Below are 18,636 nucleotides of genomic sequence, written 5' to 3'. Positions count from 1 at the left end.
GCTTCTTTTGAAAAAGAGAAAAGTCCAGTTGCTGTGACTCATGGACAGGATTTCTCACCTTTACTTGCTCCTCCCTGGGGGATGTGGACACTTGTCCTTCATCCCCATTAGGGCAAAATCCTTAAAATAAACGCGCACTTAGAAATGATTCTGTTATCGCGTCCACGCTGCAACAGGAGCATTTTTCTCATCGCAAAATGCTGGCTACAAAAATTATTCTGAAATGTTCATTTTGCATTTGATGATACAGCACTGCCCTCTAGCGCCTATGGCAGACTATGGCATATTTCATTTTTTTTCTTTATTTCAGAAGCCAGTGTTGGGTTCCAGAAATGGACGGGTAGGAATTACCCTCTACGACAGTGTTTCTCAACCTTGACAATTTTAAGGCTGTGGAATTCTGGGAGTTGAAGTCCACATGCCTTAAAATTGTCAAGGTTGAGAAACACTGCTCTACCAGCACAAAAGAGCCGATTTTGTCTAGTGGTTAAGGCACCTGGCTAGAAAGCGGGAGATGGCGAGTTCTAGTCCCACCTTAGGTATGAAAGCCGATTGGGTGACTTTGGGCCAATCACCAGGAGACGGTGAGCTCTAGTCCCACCTGAGGCATGTCGGTGACTTTAGGCCAGTCCCTCTCTCAGCCCAACCCACCTCACAGGATGGTTGTGGAGGAAATAGGCGGAGGAAGGCATGTGGGATATGCTCGCCACCTTGAGTTATTTGTAATAAAAATAATAAAAATCAAAACACCCCAAAGCAATGTCCAGATGTTTGTCAGTTGTGGACTGGGATGAAAAAAGCACCATATAAGACTGAGTTTACACAGATTTTTATTTTTGTAGGGACTGGGTGGGTGAAGGAAACAGCCTAAAATTGTTCAAAGTGTTGAGTCTTTAAGGCTGCAAGGAATTTCTGGAGCAAAAGATTGGGGGGGGGGCTGTTTGAAGCAGAGTCATCTCATTGGTGGCCAATACTCTTTTGATTGGGGGATTCTGGGAAGCTGAAATCCAGGTAGTTCTCAACTTATAACCAAATTTGGGACTGGGACTTCTGTCCTCAAGTGATGTGGTCATTAAATGAGCCACTGCCCATTTTATGATCTTTCTCACCATGGTTGTTAAATGAATCATGCAGCTGTTAAGTGAATCTGGCATCCCCATTGACTTTGTCTGTCTGGAAAGATCACAAAGGGAGGCCACATGTTCCTGGGTGGCTGTGACTCTCCGAAACCCCTGGCGATTGCCAAGCACTCCGAATTTTGATTACACAACCACGTAGACACCGCAACAGTGTGAGAAGCAGCCACGAGTCCTTTTTTTCAGCCCCCATCATAACTTCAAAGCGGTCATAAATTGAGCACTGGGAGTTCTGGGGAATGGAAGCTGATGAACCGGCCTGCTGGAATGTGATGAGCTTCTCACAAAGAACAGAACAAAATGAAAAATACCCCAAATTTGGGGCGAAATGTTACCCTCCTTAATATGTACCTTCCCTCTCCCCACCCACCCCCATCCGGCTGAGGAGAGCTGGAGAAAAGTAAAACAGAGCGAGGATTGTGAGAATGCAAACGGATATTGCAAGGGCAATGATTTAATTGCAGCCCCCAGCCCTGTTTTTTTCTGCATTGCCCCCTCCTCAGCTGCCCGTCTTTCATCGCTAAAAATTCAGTGTCCTTTCCTCCCCCCCCCCTTCCCCTGCTGCAAATCAGCCCTCTGATTTAAGCAGCATCCACAAATGTGCATTTTGCAAACTGTTTTAAAGGAATCACAGTGGCACAATCAAACTTTTTGCTGGCTTATCTGTGGGCTGAGGGCTATCAGCTGCCGTCCCTGTTCCAAACAAGCCCTCCTGAGGAATTCAAGGCATAGGGGGAATCAGAGCAAGCGCTGTTTCTGTTTTGAAGCCAGGCAGAGCTACTTTTCCTTGACACACGTGCAGAGAGCAGAGAAGGACAAAGAAACCTCTACAGGAGAGACGTTCCCCCCCCCTCCCCAATTTGGAATAAAAACTGCTCCATGCCAAATCTTGGTGGCTCCAAGGTCACCATCCCCAGGAAAGGATGAGATAATCGGGGTTGAAAAGACCATGAAATAACCAGATTATATTTGGGTTCTTGAAGCCAAAATGTTCTTGAAGAGTTAGATCTTTGAGCTTCCAACCCAAGCGGGAAAGCTCTCCAAGTTCCATATCTTCATTTCTGGATGGCCACGTCTTCTGGATCATTTGCTCTTCCTTGAAGAAGTCATGGTCCACCACCATGGTCCACCATCATGATCTTGAAGAGGCTGGGCAACGCCTCCTCCCCAAGGGAGCTTCAAGAAGTTTCTCAAGTTGGTTGATGCTCTCTCCTGTGGTCTTCAAGGGAAGGAGACGCTGGGGGGCAGGGGAAGAGTCTTGAGCCCTGATGGACCGTGAATATCCCCGAAGTCTTGAATGGTGGAGATTGCCAAGGTTGCTGTTGACCATCGAGAAAGGGTGAGCACGTCAGTTCACAGTGGGCACCTGGTTCTGGTGGAGGCTGAACTCTTTGGCTTTCAGGCGCAAGCTGGCAATGCTGTTGGCCATGTTGACGCCCGGGGTGGGGGTGCTGGAAGTGCTGGAACTGTATGAAGGCATCGTGTTGCTGGAAGGGGCAGAGGAGATGGGAAGAAGGAGACAGGAACAAAGAAGAAGAAGAGACATTAGACCAAACTTGGCAACTTTAAGACTTGTGGACTTCAACTCCTACCTTCTGGTGTTTAGAGAATAGGTGGACCCCCCTCTTCTTTGTGGCAACCCCTGAGGTATTGGAACCTTGCTATCATGTCTCCCCTAGTCCTCTTTTCATTAAACTAGACATACCCAATTCTGCAACCGTTCTCCATCTGTTTTAGCCTTCAGTCCCCTAATGGTGTTATTAACGGAGACATAAAAAGTGCAGATTAAAAAAACATATTTTCCAAAAGTTACGTGCAAGCAGCAAAAAAAAAAGAGCTTACACTGCAAAAACGTACATAGAAAACTTTTGCTTGGAGGAAATTAACCTTTTAAAGGGTGACTGTAGGGCTGCAGGGATTCCTTCCAGGGGTCTAGAAAAAACCCACAGGGTAAGACTAGACTAAACGACGGTGTTATTAACAGGGGCATCAAAAGCACAGATCTCCAGCCCTTCTGTTCCAATGGCAGGCGGCAGATTGCCCTCTCTGGAGGCAGGGGAGATAATGTTTTTCCTTTATAGCCGAACAGTCCAACCTAATTTTAGCGCAGGGGTTCCCCCCTTCTCCTCCTCTGCCTCAGATGAAATGTGTTCCTTGGCCCAGAGAGCAATAGAGGCTCTGTTTTCCTTCCCTTCCTCCGTTTGGTTAGCACTCTGACTTGAAAGCTAACATAACATTGCCGTGAGGGCTAACCTGGAGCAGAAGTCACCTGGGGAAACGGGACAGGCAGGGGTGGGGGGGAAGGGAGGAAAGAAGCACGGACCAACCTGTAGGGGGGGGTGGCTGACCACGATAGATAGTCGGGGCTGAGGGTGGTGGGCCGGGGAGCCACAGGCTGCTCAATGGCTGTGTCTTGGGTGTAGGATTTGAGGAGCGATACCGACCGGTTGGCCAACATCGCTCTCTCGTTCCGGCGAAATTTTGCTCTCCGGTTCTGAAACCAGACCTGGAGGGGAAGAAAAACACAGATAGCCACGAAGGAGAATATTTGTGGCTCAGGGTGGAAATGCAAGGTCCTTTGACTTGTTTTCTTGCAGACATTTCATGGCCCAACTAGGTAACGACATCAGGGCTACAAGGGAGGAGAATTTGCAGAGAGGAGGAGGAGGGAGAGGATAGTGGGGTCCCTGGTCCTCCCTGAGCTTGGATGTTTTCTTGCAGACATTTCATGACCCAACTAGGTAACATCATCAGGGCTAGAATGGAGCAGGGTTTGTAGAGAGGAGGAGGAGGAGGAGAAAATCAGATGTGACTCAATTAACAACAGAAATTCTGGTCCCAACTTCATAAGTCTGTAGATGAATCCAGTCGTTCTCACCTGGACTCTGGCTTCACTAAGACTGACCCTTCGGGCCAGCTCCTCCCGCACAAAAGCATCTGGATAATGCGTCCTCTCAAAGACTCGTTCTAGAGCTTGCAGTTGGCTGCTGTTGAAGGTGGTCCGGTTCCTCCGCTGTTTCTTCTTCCGTTTGGAGGAGGAGGAGTGGGCTGGACTCAGGCTTTCCCCTGTGACAGAAGAGAGAGGAGCCTTTGTAGGAGAAGAGCAAGCTGAGCCGGAAGGGGGAGTTAAATGCGCCATCAGTCTGGAATCATTGCATGGCTGCAAGAGACTTCCAGGCCAGCCCCGCCCCATTGATTGCTCCGTTCATCCTTTTCTAGGCTCAGTTTAGCTTTGACCATTAATGGACCACACGTACTGGAAGCTAACCGAGGAGAGAACCAACCTACAACTAAGGAGAAATTAAGGAAAGGTTAATTGTTCCAATTAACAGTGGAACAGCTTGTTTCCAAAGGTTGTGGATGCTCCATCACTGGAAGTTTCCAAAAAGAGACAGGATAACCATTTGTCCGGAATAGCATACAGGGTCTCCTGCCTGAGCAGGGGGTTGGACTAGAAGACCTCCAAGGTCCCTTCCAACTCTATTCTTCTATGTTTTATGTTCTAACCAGTAGAGTGCCCTACAATCCTTGCCAAAGCAACTCTGAATATTCAGACTCATTTCCCCTTTACTCTGGGCTCCTCTCTCTGCTTCCCATATTTTTAAATGTCTCCTGACCCCCCCATTCTAGGATCCCAGCAAACCCCACGAATCGTAGACTTTTGGAAAGGGAGAATCCACACAAGAGAAGGCAATCCTGCTGTGCCTTCATTTAAATTCTCCTCTGAAACCCGATCTTGCCAATTTGCCCCAACATCTGGTTTCCATTTGGTCTCTAACAGGGGGAGAAAAAAAACCCTTATTTTGGGATGGTTTTAAAATTTGGAATACTTTTATGACAGCTCTCTGATTTGTACCAGTTACCCTGAATTCCTCTGCTATATGTCAAGCTTGAGCAACTATGATGTGGCAAAAAAAAAAAAAAAGAGGGAGAGAGAGAAAGAGAGATGGGAAAAGAAGAAAAAAAATAATATAAAAAAAAAATCTCGCCCGCTTGGAGAATTCCTTCATAAAAGGACCTTTGAGAATTTTGTCCGGAAACGGCACCAGAGCGATGCAAAAGGATACCATCTCACTTTAAAATAATCTTTGCTTTCAGTGTTTTCTTTCCTGTAGATGCGTGCCTGGATATGAAAATATACTTCACTCCTGCCAACACTTGGAAGAGTTTACAGATACTCGACTTACAACGCTCCCTTTAGTGACTGCTTGTGGTTACAACATCACTGAAAAATGATCCTCGCACTTAATGATGGTCGCAGCATTCAAATGCCAGGACCTTTCTCCTAAGTTTTAGGCTGGCTCTCTCCCGGATAAGTTTCCATCCCTTGTTTGCCTTCAGATATTTTGGAGATTAGGTCGACTCCCTTCTTCTCTGCAGCATTGCATTAATGAATTAAATGAAATTAAAATTAGTTGTTTGAATTAAGCAAAAGGTGGAACGCAAATGTTGAAGATCCTTCCTCTCATCCGTGGCGTAAATGTTGCCTCTTGTCCCATCAAAAATTGCAATTTAGAGGAAATTTTGGAGAAGATCTGGAGAACACTTCAGAAGTTTGAAGATCGTTGGCACGGCCCAGCTGTGGGAAGCGCGGGATGCTTCCCTTTTCAAGGACATAAGAGCCTTTTGCCAAAACTAGAAAATATCAAAGCCCACGTTCAAAATTTCAACCTTGTTTAGAGTTACAAAATGATAAAAGAGAGAAGTCATTTAGAAACTCCAGAGTTCACCTTGAATTCCTGAAAGTTTACGGTGAAAGCTTCTACACTCTTATAAAGCACAATTGCCACTGAAAATACAGATGTACGTATTCAAATTTCATAATTGTAAAAGTTAATTGGACATAAGCCCAGACTTTCAATACAGTGTGAATTACTAGTATGTCAAATTCAATTTACAAAGGAAGTAATTTTGAATTTTGGCTGTATCCCAGGCTCAAAGGTTTTTTTCTCTCTCTCTTCTTTCCATTTCCCTGTCCTTTTTCTCTTCTCTCTGTTCTTCCCTCCTTTTTTCCCCCTTTTCCTTCCTTTTTTTTTAAAAAAAAAAACATGCAGTTTAACTTGAGTGGACTGAAATAGCCTGAAGGCTATTAGTCGTAAATTCTTCCAAAGAAAAATAAATCCTGTCTCCTTCCTAACTTTCCTTCTTCTTTCAACAAGTCCAAGACCTGTACTACTTTTCTATTGAAATAATAATTATAGCCATGATAGCCTGGGGGATGCAGGGACTCCTAAATCAAATAAATAGATTTTATTAATTAACACAGGTCTTTCCTGGATACCAATTTGTTCTCCGGTCTCGGAGTTAAGAAAAACAAACAAGGCAGGGTTAGAGTCTTAATGTGGATTTTATACATTCACAGCCCTGGTCAGAGGGAGGCATGAAGAATGGTTTGAGTGGGGGGAAAAAAAGCAATATATTGGTTTCTATATGCTATTAAAACTCTCCTGTTTGTCTGTGTATAACCTTTAACTGGGTGAACCAGTGCATCCAATTTTTGAAGCAAGGTACCTCAAATGGATTAACTAACAGGATAAAAGAGTTGGGAGGGATCTTGGAGGTCTTCTAGTCCACCCTCCTGCTCAAGCAGGAGACCCTATCCAATCCAAAGAAATGACTTTCCAGTTTCTTCTTGAAAACCTCCAGTGATGGAATACTCACAACCTCTGGAGGCAAGTCTAATAATTGTTACTGTCAGGAAATTCCTCTTTAATTCTAGGCTGGATCTCTTTTTATTGATCTTCCACCCGTTGCTTCTTGTAAAGACCTTTCATTGTCTTAGTGTAGGGCTGGAAGAATTGAGGCTACCATTAGTTCTATATTAAATGTGTTGAACTGCTGCAGCTAATACTGGATTTTTCGGATATATGAATTAATGGGATTTTGTGATGGTTGGGTTTTGATCTGTATCATGGTTGGTAAAAGTAATATTTGATAATGACAGTGAAAATATAGATGATTTGAATCCTTGCGGGTTATCCTCAAATGTTCTGGAAATCAGCATCTTCTGACTGGGCCTCTATTTGAAAACGCAGCATGATTGGGTTCTTATGCAAGTAGCTCAAGGAACAGTAACTGTTTTTGGATAGGATACAGGTGGCCCTCAAGTTATGACCACAACTGAGCCCCAAATTTATGTTGCTAAGTGAAACAATGCGTGGAAACTAATCAAGGAGAGAAACAACACAGAACTAAGGAAAAAATTGCTGACAGTGAGAACAATCAACCAATGGAACAGGTTGCCTTCAGATGTTGATCTCCCAAGAAAGTCAGATTTATTGGAAATTCAATAGTCATGTTTGATGATGTTTTGACACTTGGTGGCTATGTCCTAAATAATTCTGGAAGTATGTCTAAAATGCAGACCCCCCCCCCAAGCAGATCCAAACAGTGACTTTTTAAGGCTTCCAAGGCCACAAAGAGGCACAAGGTGTGTGAACGCAGCTCCCAGATGTTTTACACACCCAGTTAAAATTCTTGCTTGAACCCAGGGGTGACTTTACAGCCCGATTATGGCCTTTCCCTGTTGCTTCTGCAGTCCGGAGCAGGAAGCCAAAATCAAAAGTTTGTCTAGCCTCCTAGTTGGGGTGTTGCGTTGTTGCTGCTTGCCTTGGCTCCCTTCCCTTCCTGTTAGATTTGGGGTTCCCCAAAAAGAAACGGATTTTGCAAACGGCAAACGGCCAAAGAGAAAGAGATAGAAAGAGAAAGGATAGAAAAACAGAGAAAGAGAAAGTGAGAAAAAGAGAGGGAGAGAGAAAGAGAGAGAGAAAGGGGAAAGAGAAAGATAGAAAAGAGAGAGGGGGGAAGAATGAAAGAGAGAGAGAGAGGGGGGGGGGCCCGGAACGTTCCAAAGCTTCTCCATCCACCTTGATTGACGGCTTCCTTCATTTATTATGCCTCTCAGACCTCTTTGGGGAATGAAAATCTCTCTGCTTGCCCCCCCTCCCCGGCCCCCTTCCTCCCCAGCCTTTGAAAAGGAGCGTTGACTTTTCCCTCGGAGGGGGTTAGAAAAATGCAGAAGGGCAAAGTTTTAAGCCCCGCCAGGGCAATCAAGGAGGAGGAGGAGGAGGGCTGGAGGCAGGTGACCCGCTTCCTCTGAAGTTCCCCATCTGAAAACGTTTAAGTGCATCTCAGTTTTCTTTCCGATCCATCCAGGCTGTCAGAAAGCCCGCAGGGCGGAAAAACCGTCCCTTTTCCTTCGCTGCTCCTCCTCGTGGGAAATGGACGGCAGCCCTGGGAAGGGGTGGGGATGGACAGGCCTCCTTCAAACCAAAGTCTTCTCCAACAAGCCCTAGGGGAAAGCTAACCATTAAGTTACTTTAGATCCATCCATGCACCACACAAAATGTCACAATTGCAGCTTGGACAAAACCGACGTAGACAATCCCTCCTGCTGTTTGGGCCAATTAGCTGAGCCCCTCAAACCCTCCACCCCCCCTCCCTGGGTGCAGTTTCTGCGCCCTGCCCCTGCGTCCTGCCTACTTCGGTTTTAATTGAATTTGTTAAATTTAAAGCCTTTATTCATTGTTTTAATAAAGGCTGGTCAAAGGCCATAATAAAGAGATTTGATTCGAGTTGAATCCACTGTTTTAGTGCTTTATACTGCATTTTCTTTTAAGATCAGTAAACCGCCTAGAGTTTCCCTTGGCAGATGGGTGGCACACGTGACAGTCATACCGTAGATGATAGACAGACAGACAGATAGATAGACAGACAGACAGACAGACAATAGATGGTAGATAGATGATAGAAGATAGATACATGATAGATGATAGATAGATAGATGTAGATAGATAGAGATACAATAGGCAGATGATAGATACAAGATAGATAGATATAATTTGAATTTACAGCTTTGTTTCCTTTCTCCTCCTCCTCCTCCTCCTCCTTTACCAGCTCACTGGTTCTTGCCCCCCTCCCTGGATTTTTCCATGCAGTACTTTGGAGAAGGATGCTTGCACTCCCGCCCCCCCCTCGGCACCAGTTCACGCTTTCCCATGTGCCTTGCAGGTCTCCTCGCGTGTGAGGCCCTGCAGAAGGCCAGCCTTGTTGGCTGGGAACCATGGCGCCTCTCCACATCTGGTCCGACGTGGATGCCTGGCGCCGGCCTAAAGCCACAGACTTCATTCGAGAGAGAGGCGCTCAGATTTTAATAGACTCGTACAGTTTGCCGAGCCAAGCTGCGAAGGGAAAGGGGCTTTTTAGGGAGATCTGGGCTCTCCTTTTTTTTTTAAAAAAAGAAAGAAACAGAAGCGAAAAAGGGGTGCAGAAAAAGTGACAGGCAGGGAGCTGTGGGAAGAGGCTGTCTACAAGGTAGGGGTGAGTTCACAGGCTGCCACCCCTGGGCTTTTGGAGATCAAAAGCTCTCAAGTCCAGATGTGTAGGGAATAGCAGACCCGAAAGAATAATAGAGTTGAAAGGGACCTTGAAGGTCTTCTAGTCCAACCCCCTGCTCAGGGAGAAGTGGCTGTCCAGTCTCTTCTTGAAAACCTCCAGTGATGGAGCACCCACCAGTGGCAAAACAGTGCTTAGAACATAGAATCATAAGGATGGATGGCATAAGGTCTGCCTTGAGCAGGGGGTTGGACTAGAAGACCTCCAAGGTCCCTTCCCAGCACATGATTCCATGTTTTAAATAGTTGCTGGGATTGGAATTATGTATCCTAACTACTGCAATATTTTATACACTAAACCACGACTTGCTTCAAATAAACGGCAGCTGCTATATTCGCGCAGCATCAAGTATAAAAATGGAGAAATTTTAGATATAGTAAAAAATCACAGACTGGTATAGAAAGATTTTAACTCAGTGTTTCTTAACCTTGACAAGGTTTAGATGGGTGAGTTTCAACTCTCAGAATTCCCCAGCTAGCTTTTGAGGAACACTGTTCTAATTCCTGCTTTGTGGTGATAACCTTTGCATTTTCTCCCCTTCCCTTTTTTAAACGTGTTGATAAACTTACTTGGCACACTTTGGACAATCTGAATTTCATAGTTTAATCTAGCTGCCTCCCCCTCCCATCTCGTCTCCTCTCTTATCATTATTATTATTTTGCTTTTGAGGTTCTCCTGGCAATAATATCACCGCTATAAATGTGAACAGATGTTTTCACAAAGGAATTCCTTCTGATGTAGATCTCAACCTGTATATTTCTCTCTCTGTTTTTTTGCCTTGGTGGTGGGTCCTTCTAGGCTGGGGTGGAACCAAACAATTTTGGAAAACTCAGATTTTTTTTTTTCCTCTCCTTCCAGACACTCCAAGCAGAGTGCCTGAGCTGTAATTTGCAACAAACACAATCAATCCTTTTTTTTTTTCCCCTCCCCTTGCTCTTAAGCTTTCAAATTGCCTCTGGCTTCTCATCACACAAGCCTGCCTTTAAAAAAAAAAAAAACTTAAAGCAAAGGAATGAAGTCTTTTCAAAACAGAAACATGGTCCTACAAGATTCAAAATCACATGTTTGCTTGGCAGTTTCACCTTAGCTAATACTGATGGACTTTGAACCAGAATTACAGAATTACAGAGTTGGAAGGGACCTTGGAGATCTTCTAGTCCAACCCCCTGCTCAAGCAAGAGACCCCACACCAAAGTAGTCAAATGGTTGTCCTGTCTCTTCCTAAAAACTTCCAGTGATGGAGCACCTACAACTTCTGGTGGCAAGCCGTTCCACTGGTTAATTGTTCTCACTGTCAGGAAATTCCTCCTTAGTTCTAGGTTGCTTCTCTCCTTGGTTAGTTTCCATCCATTGTTTCTCGTCCTGCCTTCAGGCGCTTTGGAGAAGAGCTTGACTCCTCCTCCTTCTTTGTGGCAGCCCCTCAAATATTGGAAGACTGCTATCATGTTTCCCCTCGTCCTCCTTTTCATTAAACTAGACAAACCCAATTCCTTCAATCGCTCTTCATATGTTTCAGCCTCCAGTCGCCTAACCATCTTGGTTGAGACTTTTTCTGCAATCTCAGCATCTTTTTTATAATATGGCGACCAAAATTGGACTCAGTATTCCAAGTGTGACAGTACTAAGGCTTTGTAAAGTGGTACTAACACTTCACACGAGAGAGGACAGACCTTCACCCTCATGTCATGTGATCTTGATTCTATCCGTCCGTCAGAACTGCCACCTCACTGCCTGTCTGACACCCTCTGTTAACGCAGCCGAGGATGGCATCGGCTTTTTTGGCTGCCCTTTTGATATCTGAACCGTTTCTCACTGCTCTGCCATCAACTGAAGACAAAATAGGCACAGACTTTAAAAGTTGTTTTTTTTTTCTTCTTCTTCCAATTTCTGGGCAGAGAAGCAGCGTGGCTGAGACTGCTCCAAATTCTCCAGGGAAAGGAAAAAATCTTCAAATAGTTCTCAAAGGTAGACTTGCCTTTGTGGTTAAGTCCCTGTTAACTTGGCTTATCAGAAGGTTGCAAAAGGGGATCACACGACCCTGGGACGCTGCGACCGTCATAAATATGAGTCAGCTGCCGAGTGTCCTAATTTTGATCATGTGACCGGGAGATGCTGCAACGGTCATAAGTGTGAAAAAGGGTCATAAAGTCAATTTTTTTCAGCGCTGTTGTAACTTTGAACGGGCACTAACGTTCAGAATGTTATTCTGTCATAATATTTTCTCATTACATTCAGGGGAATGTTTTATCTGGTTGAAAAACAACACAACTCCAGGATGACCTGAATATTCCTTGCTCGGTAGCAACTAATTCACAACCGCCTGAATCTGATGGACGCAACATCAGAGGAATTTTAAAGCCGAACTGGGCTCAGCTAGTTTCCTGTGTTTAAACCCCCAGACTGGTTGACATAAACAATGTTTGGATTTAAAAGGGCTCCCAAAAAATTTTTGCCTCCCCTCTCCCCAGGAGTTAGCATCGCTAGCCTCCCAACGTTCAGGCTGGAATTTAACAGCCTGAAGCCTACACCAACTTTTCTTACAACCCGACACCTGGACCCAGTTAGTGGCACAGGAATAGGCAGGCCAGTCCAAAAGAAAGGGAAGTGAGAGGCATTTTTAAAGGAGAGCTAAAGAAAATAAGCAAAAGGAAAAAAAGAAAAGAAAAGAGGAGGGTGGGGTTGTTGAAACGAAAATTAAAAAGGTAGCAAGTCAGATGACGCGTGTCTGGGATGGATGGATGGATCGAGATCCAGATTAATTTGTTTGGGTGGAGGGAGGTGAAAACACACCACATTGTTCTCTCTCTCTCTCTTTTTCCTTCTAATTTTGCCCTTTTCTAAATGGAAACCATACAGCTTCTCTTCGCCAGAATGAGCCCAGAGTTGTTTGCTACGAGATGGGTGGCAAATAAATTCAATAAATATATAAAAGAAAATGAGCAGTCCTCCCGTGGAGTTTTGCTGAAACGTCCCGATGATTGTCGCCGTTTACCTTCCGTCCTCTGGGCAGTTTCTCTGAATCTAGGTCTGTCCTATGCTTGTTAAATAAGGAGAGAGCAACTTTTAAAAACTGGTTTAAGCTGTGATGCAAATGCCGCTTTCCAACAAAGCCGTCTCAAAATATGGCCAAGAAACTGCGAGATGACACATGCCGCCACGTTGTCTCAAGCACCCAAATGGTGGTCAGGTGGCCACGGGGTCCCTTTATTCCAGCCCATTTTTCTCCATGTCTGGGGGTAAGTCAAGGTCTACCTCTACATGCCTTGCATGGGGTCCTTGGAGTTGGATCAAGACTGTGGGATTGTGAGTGTGGCTTCAAAAAGGAGCAGCTTCCACACCTCTGATGAAGCTTGCAGGCTTGAAGGTTTCCAACAAGGTTTTGACTGAGTTGGACAAGGACCTGGATCTCCTCTAGGTTTGCCAGGAGCAAATACCAGAACAAGCAAAGGTGGTGTCTCGCCTGCAAAGACCATCTCGGTTTCTAGAAGGAGCGAATGTTGTTTTTCTCAAGCTGGGGAGATCATGGAGGTTATGTTTATTCTGGAACCTGACGTATACACGGGAAGGTCCTTCAAGACAGAAGGGGCCTTCCTCCAACTTGTACAAATAAACCCAGAAAGATTGCGATTGGGCAGCTAAAATCTCCAAAACTCATCCGGGCATTCTTTTGCTCCAATTTCTCTGTTTAAGCTGAGTTCTCTGAGCATCATTTCTGCAGAATGGTTTAAATAAAATCCAGGGCTTTCCCGCCCCGATCTCTACATTGTAAAAAAGATTATAGATGAAACTAGGTAGCAGATTAAAACTTGGATCCCCAGGAATTTAATAATAATGTCTGTAAGTGCCCATGCAGAAGGCAACCGGTTTTGTCGTCCTTCATCTTAGAGTGCACTAGCAAGATGAAAATCAGAAAAGACGTCACTTAAAAGTGAGGAGGATCTTCCTAATCCTCTTAGACAAGGCCACTGAATGTCATAGAACCAAGACCTGGAAGGGATCTCAGAGGTCTTCTAGTCCAACCCGCTGCTTTAGGCAAGGAGACAATATACCATCTTGGTCAAATAACTGTCCAGTGTATTTTTGAAAACCTCCAATGATGGAGCACTCACAACTGCCAGAGAAAATGGATTAATTGTTCTCACTGTCAGGAAATTTCTCCTTAAATCAAGGTTGGATCGCTCCTTGATAATTTTCCATCCGTTGCTTCTTGTCCTGCCTCCCATTGTACATTCTACTCCTTCATTGCAGAAGCAGAACATCTGATTTTCCATTGTAGCTTCTAATAAATGAATAAATAAGAGGTTTTCCTGTCATGTGTGATTCCTTATTCATTCTTTTATAACCATATCCAGATCATCAGAGGATTTAATTATTATGTTACACGGTTTTATGTGTAACAATAGCCAAGTTCCATCTCAAGATTAATCTTGCAGTAGCTATTACAGAAATGGGGCAGTCTAGTTTTCTTGGGAACTAAATTATCTGGATAGGCAGTCATAAGAGGGATGGAGGGAGGGAGGGAGGGAGGGAGGGAAAGAAGAAAGGAAGGAAGGAAGGAAGGAAAGAAGAAAGGAAATATCTAACATAGATTGTATCTAGTCCCAGTGTAAACAGGCAGGTTTTCCTTTAGGCTAAATTAAATTCAGGAGATTAAGTTTCCATTTCTAGAGGTTCCAAATGCGCTGTTGCTTTTTAGCCCTACAAAGGCAAAATGGACCAGCTACAGTTGTGAAATGGCTGACCTCAACCGTACAGAATGTTACAGGAGGAACACACCCGTCCGTGTGATGACTACCTCACTGACGGAATGAATGACGCACGGGCCAATCTGACCAGCTTCCATTCTTCCATCTTTTTCAAAGGAATTATCCCTCCCCAGTTTTACGATGGTTTGCTGTCGATAGTCCAAAGCATTATCCATTTTACAAGTGGGATGCTGTTAGGGGAAGCCAGTGCAATATCTTGACATGTGCATAAAAGATGAAGCCAGGAAATTTTCCATCCCCAATGTAAAATTGATACAGAAAATATGATATTGGCTACAAACACGATTAGGGAAATGTCTGGCAAATAAGCAAGGCTTGAGTGTTGCGGAGAAGAAATTCTTATCTAGTTTACCTCCACTCAGAAAGGATGGATTTTTTGTAGATAGATAGATGGATGGGTGGGTGGGTGGGTGGTGAATGGGTGGGTGGGTGAGTGGGTGGGTGAGTGGGTGGGTGGGTGGACGGACGGACAGACGGATGACAGAGATAGAAATAGTGATATAGAGATAGATATAACACACACACACACACACACATATATAACTACACACGCAAACATATATGTATGTCTGTATGTATAACATCTGCCTAACATGCAGATAGCCCAGGTTTGAATCTCAGAAGAGTAAGTTTGGCTGAAGAGAGTTAAAGGAACTCGAAATAGCTATACCATTCTCTCTTTATTCTTTGTTAGCAACCTAATAATGTATGTCTGTAGGTATGTATACACATACACATATATACACACATACACATATACATGTGTATATGAAAGCGTCACTAAATTTGACAAATGCTTTCATAAAAATCACCCTATACTAATCTACATAGCCACTGAGACTAATTAGTTGGTTAGCGTTCATAGTTTGGTTTTTTATTTGATTTAATGTGCTGCTGACAGCCACACTTTACATAAAATTGGCAGACAACACTCTAACGTAAATGAACGCAATGCAGGGACGAAGAGCAGGACGCCGTGTGCAGTCAATTCCCCCAGAGTGGGACGCGGAGTTTCCCACGCAATCAGTGTGAGGACTTTCCCTCTTCCAAAGACCTGTTGCAAAGGACTACTAAGGGGAAATTTCCTGACAGATAATTTACCAGTGGAACGGCTGGCCTTCAGAAGCTGTGGGTGATCCTGTCCCACTTCAGACAAATGACCGTCCCGCCTCTTCTTGAAAAGCTCCAGTGATGGAGCACCCACATTTTCTGGAGGCAAGAATAACCTTGGAGGTCTGCTCAAGCAGGAGACCCCAGACCATTTCAGACAAGTGGCTGTCCAGTCATTGAACAATTAATCAGTGGAACGTGTTGCCTTCAGAAGTTGTGGATCCTTCACCACTGGAGGGAGTGGACACCCAAAACTATAAAGGACAGAATAAATGAGCAACTGCATTGGGAGTCTTTAAAGGCCTTCACCTTACTGTAAAGTAGAATAATCCCCATTACTACCCACTAATAGAATTACCAATAAAGGAGAATATTTGTAGAGTGGAAAGGAGGGATCCTTGGTGCTCTCTGAGCTGGGTGGTTTTCTTGCAGACGTTTCCTGACCCAACTAGGTAACATCCGAGCACTGATGAAGTTCCCTGGTTGGGTCATGAAACGTCTGCCAGAAAATCACCCAGCTCAGAGAGCAACAGGGACCCCTCACTAATAGAATTTCTCCACTGGTTCCACACCTGCCTTTTTGTTTTTTTAAATGCATCTGACCAACATAGGCAGGATTTATCCTTCAAACTTGGTGCTCACCATTTCAACCAGCCCTTGGGCTAAATACGAAATACAGAAGACACTGAACTTCATCCACAGCGCCTATTCTGGATATTTGACAGCATCTTTGCAAAGGCCGGTTGGGATCTGTTCTCCCTGATTCCCACCGTCTGAATCACAGTCGCCCCCCCAAAGTCCTCCCCCCCAAAGATTTCCCTCCCCTCAATGCCCCCGAATCTGTGATCCCCAGAGCGTGTTGGGCGCTGGATAGCAGAGCAAGTCAGGAGACCTCCAAGGAGGGGCAGCGCGTTCCCATGAGCCCCTTAAAGCTTTTGCGCAGGGGACCCCCCCCGGTCTCTGGGAGGGGGCAGGCTCCCCAAAGAGCCCCCAGGCAAGAGCCCTTCCCTCCCACAGGAGCCCTTCCCGTCTCTTCCGCGTCTTCTGCCCCTTCCCTTTGCCCGGGACTCGCCAGGACGCGCGTTCCGACGTGCTCACCTTCCCGCAGCGCGCCTCCTCCGCCTCGTCCTCCTGCTTCGCTGCCGCTGCTGCCCCCGGAGGGCTCGAAAGCCCCCTTGCCGCCCTCCCGAGCCTCCGCGCCGCTTTCCCGGGGCGTCCCGTTCATGCCGACGGCCGCTTCCTCCAGGTCCAAGAGGTGGCTGACGCTGAAGTTCTTGCGCGCCTGGGGGTTGTCTGCAGGCTCCAGGATCCGGACCGGGTTGGGGACGAATTGCTTGTCCATCCCGAAGGCGGCCACCGCTTCCATCGCGCCCGGATCCAGCTTGTGGGGCAGAAGACCCCCGCCCGGCCGGCCGGCCAGGAGCTGCGATCTGGCGAGCCTCCCTTGGCTCCCCCCAAAGCAACTCACCGGCCCCCCCAAAAACTTTCCCCTCTGCTTTGATTTCCACCCTCCCCCCCTTTCTTCCTCCTCCTACGTTTCCCCGGTGGGGTGTGCGCGTGTATGTGTGTTTGTGTGGGCCTGCTTCTGAGGGTGTGTGGGAGTCCTTATTATATTCCGTTTCTTTCTTTCTTTCTTTCTTCCTTTCTTTCTTTCTTCCTTTCTTTCTTTCTTTCTTTTTTTCTTTCTTTCTTTCTTTCTTTTTCTTTCTTTCTCTTTCTTTCTTTCCTTCCTTCCTTCCTTCCTTCCTCTTTCTTTCTTTCTTTCTTTCTTTCTTTCTTTCTTTCTTTCTTTCTTTCTTTCTCTCTTTTTGTTTCTTTCACTCTCTCTCTCTCTGCAGGTCTCTCCTGTGTAAGCTTGTGGACCAGCGAGAGAAAGAACTTCTCCAAACTTTTTACTCAGGATCTATCCCCCGCTCACCCCCCATCCTCCCCAGCGCACCGTCGCCACAGCTCCAGAAAACTTCCCTTGGGTCAAAAGTTGGAACCAAACTTTGTTTTTTTCTATCCAAGTTGAAATTGACCCATCCCCTGTCGCTGTGCTGTTTTCGCCTGAAACTGACTGACACAGCCCTTCTTGGAGTCCATAAACTTCCTCAGCCGCCTTCCCCCTCTTTCGCCTCCCCTCAACCTGCCCTTCTCCCCATTTCAACTCCCCCTCCCAATTTGGAAAGAGGAAGAGTTAAATTAGAGGAAAGCCAACCCACTTATTGAGTTTAAAATATATATATGGGGGGGGCGAGAAGAGAGAAATTCCTTCTTTGCATCCTTTCCCCTGGACCCCGCTGTCTGTCCCCCCCCCTCATAAAATTGGGCTGCCTTGCACAACCTTATGAAATCAAATCCACGGACATTTGAAACTTGCAAATTTCCCAGAAGGAAAACAAAACCAACCCCCCCCAAATATATATATATAATAATAATAACCAAGAAAAAATGGACCTCAAGGGCTTATAGCAAATTGTCTCCCCCACAGGGGTGGTAACAGGGCAGCATCTGTTTCCCTAAATGGGTCACTTTTCAAGGGCGGAGCTATGCAGATGAAGGGGGCAGTCTTATCCAATTAGGAGCCGCCATCTTTCAATGCAACTTTTTAAACTTCCCTGCTATATAAAAAGTTTTCAAAAAAATAAATACCTCTTTGTGTCCTGTTGTTTTTAGGACAACGGTGTGGCTATGGTTTCCTGGATTCCTTCTGGATTGATTTTTTTTTTTTAATTTTCCAGCCAACTCAACAGCTTTAAGATCGCCTGGTGGTCTCTTATCCATAAAGGAGAAAAGCAAATGGTTGAATTAGAATATCAACAAAATACACATAAGATCATTTCAATCAGTTTCCTATTTTCTTTCCATCTCTGAAAGATAAACAAACAGAAATCAAAACTTTTGAGGGAAACTTACTGTAGTCCTCAACTTACAATTATTCTTTAGTGACTGTTTGTAACTTTGAATGGTCTCTAAACAAATGGTTGTAAGTTAAGGACTACCTGTAGTAGAAAATTCACTGAAACTTCCAGAGAAAAAGTTGCTAAACTTTCTTTTCCTAGTTTTTTTTCCCCCACAAGAGAGGGCTGCAAGCATTTCATGGGGAGGTGAGTTCCGAAGATGGGGAGCCATTGCTTTAAAAAGCGCCTTCCCACCAGCCTAATGATGAGAGAAAATAGCAAAACCTCAGTAGATAATAGTAAAGTCTAAGAAAGCTTGTAAGCGTTCTTTCAAATAACCCAACCCTG

The 18,636-nt window shown here is 45.2% G+C and overlaps 1 protein-coding gene across 1 annotated transcript; it reads right to left on the bottom strand.

Annotated features, from left to right (window-relative positions):
- Positions 1-813: 813 nt before the first annotated feature.
- On the bottom strand, positions 814-18,156 carry PRRX2 (paired related homeobox 2). Its single transcript, XM_039345127.1, has 4 exons — positions 16,505-18,156; positions 4,015-4,202; positions 3,464-3,642; positions 814-2,623 (listed from the first exon to the last, which is right to left on the bottom strand). The coding sequence occupies exons 1-4, from the start codon at positions 16,770-16,772 to the stop codon at positions 2,485-2,487; spliced, it is 774 nt and encodes a 257-aa protein (XP_039201061.1). The 5' UTR covers positions 16,773-18,156; the 3' UTR covers positions 814-2,484.
- Between the last annotated feature and the right edge of the window lie 480 nt (positions 18,157-18,636).

This window comes from Crotalus tigris, unplaced genomic scaffold (assembly GCF_016545835.1).
Source record: "Crotalus tigris isolate CLP2741 ecotype Arizona unplaced genomic scaffold, ASM1654583v1 scf7180000017940.1788314, whole genome shotgun sequence".
NCBI classification, from domain to species: domain Eukaryota; kingdom Metazoa; phylum Chordata; class Lepidosauria; order Squamata; family Viperidae; genus Crotalus; species Crotalus tigris.
This window is presented reverse-complemented; position numbering and strand designations above follow the sequence as displayed.

What these genes read in the sequence shown, in the direction of transcription:
- PRRX2 (XM_039345127.1), bottom strand. Translation starts at nt 16,772, where the DNA reads ATGGAAGCGGTGGCCGCCTTCGGGATGGACAAGCAATTCGTCCCCAAC. An exon ending in AGGAGGCGCGCTGCGGGAAG is followed by an intron (nt 4,203 to 16,504) that starts GTGAGCACGTCG and finishes CTTCTGTCACAG; the next exon opens with GGGAAAGCCTGAGTCCAGCC. An exon ending in TCAGCCACCCCCCCCTACAG is followed by an intron (nt 2,624 to 3,463) that starts GTTGGTCCGTGC and finishes TGCCCCTTCCAG; the next exon opens with CAACACGATGCCTTCATACA.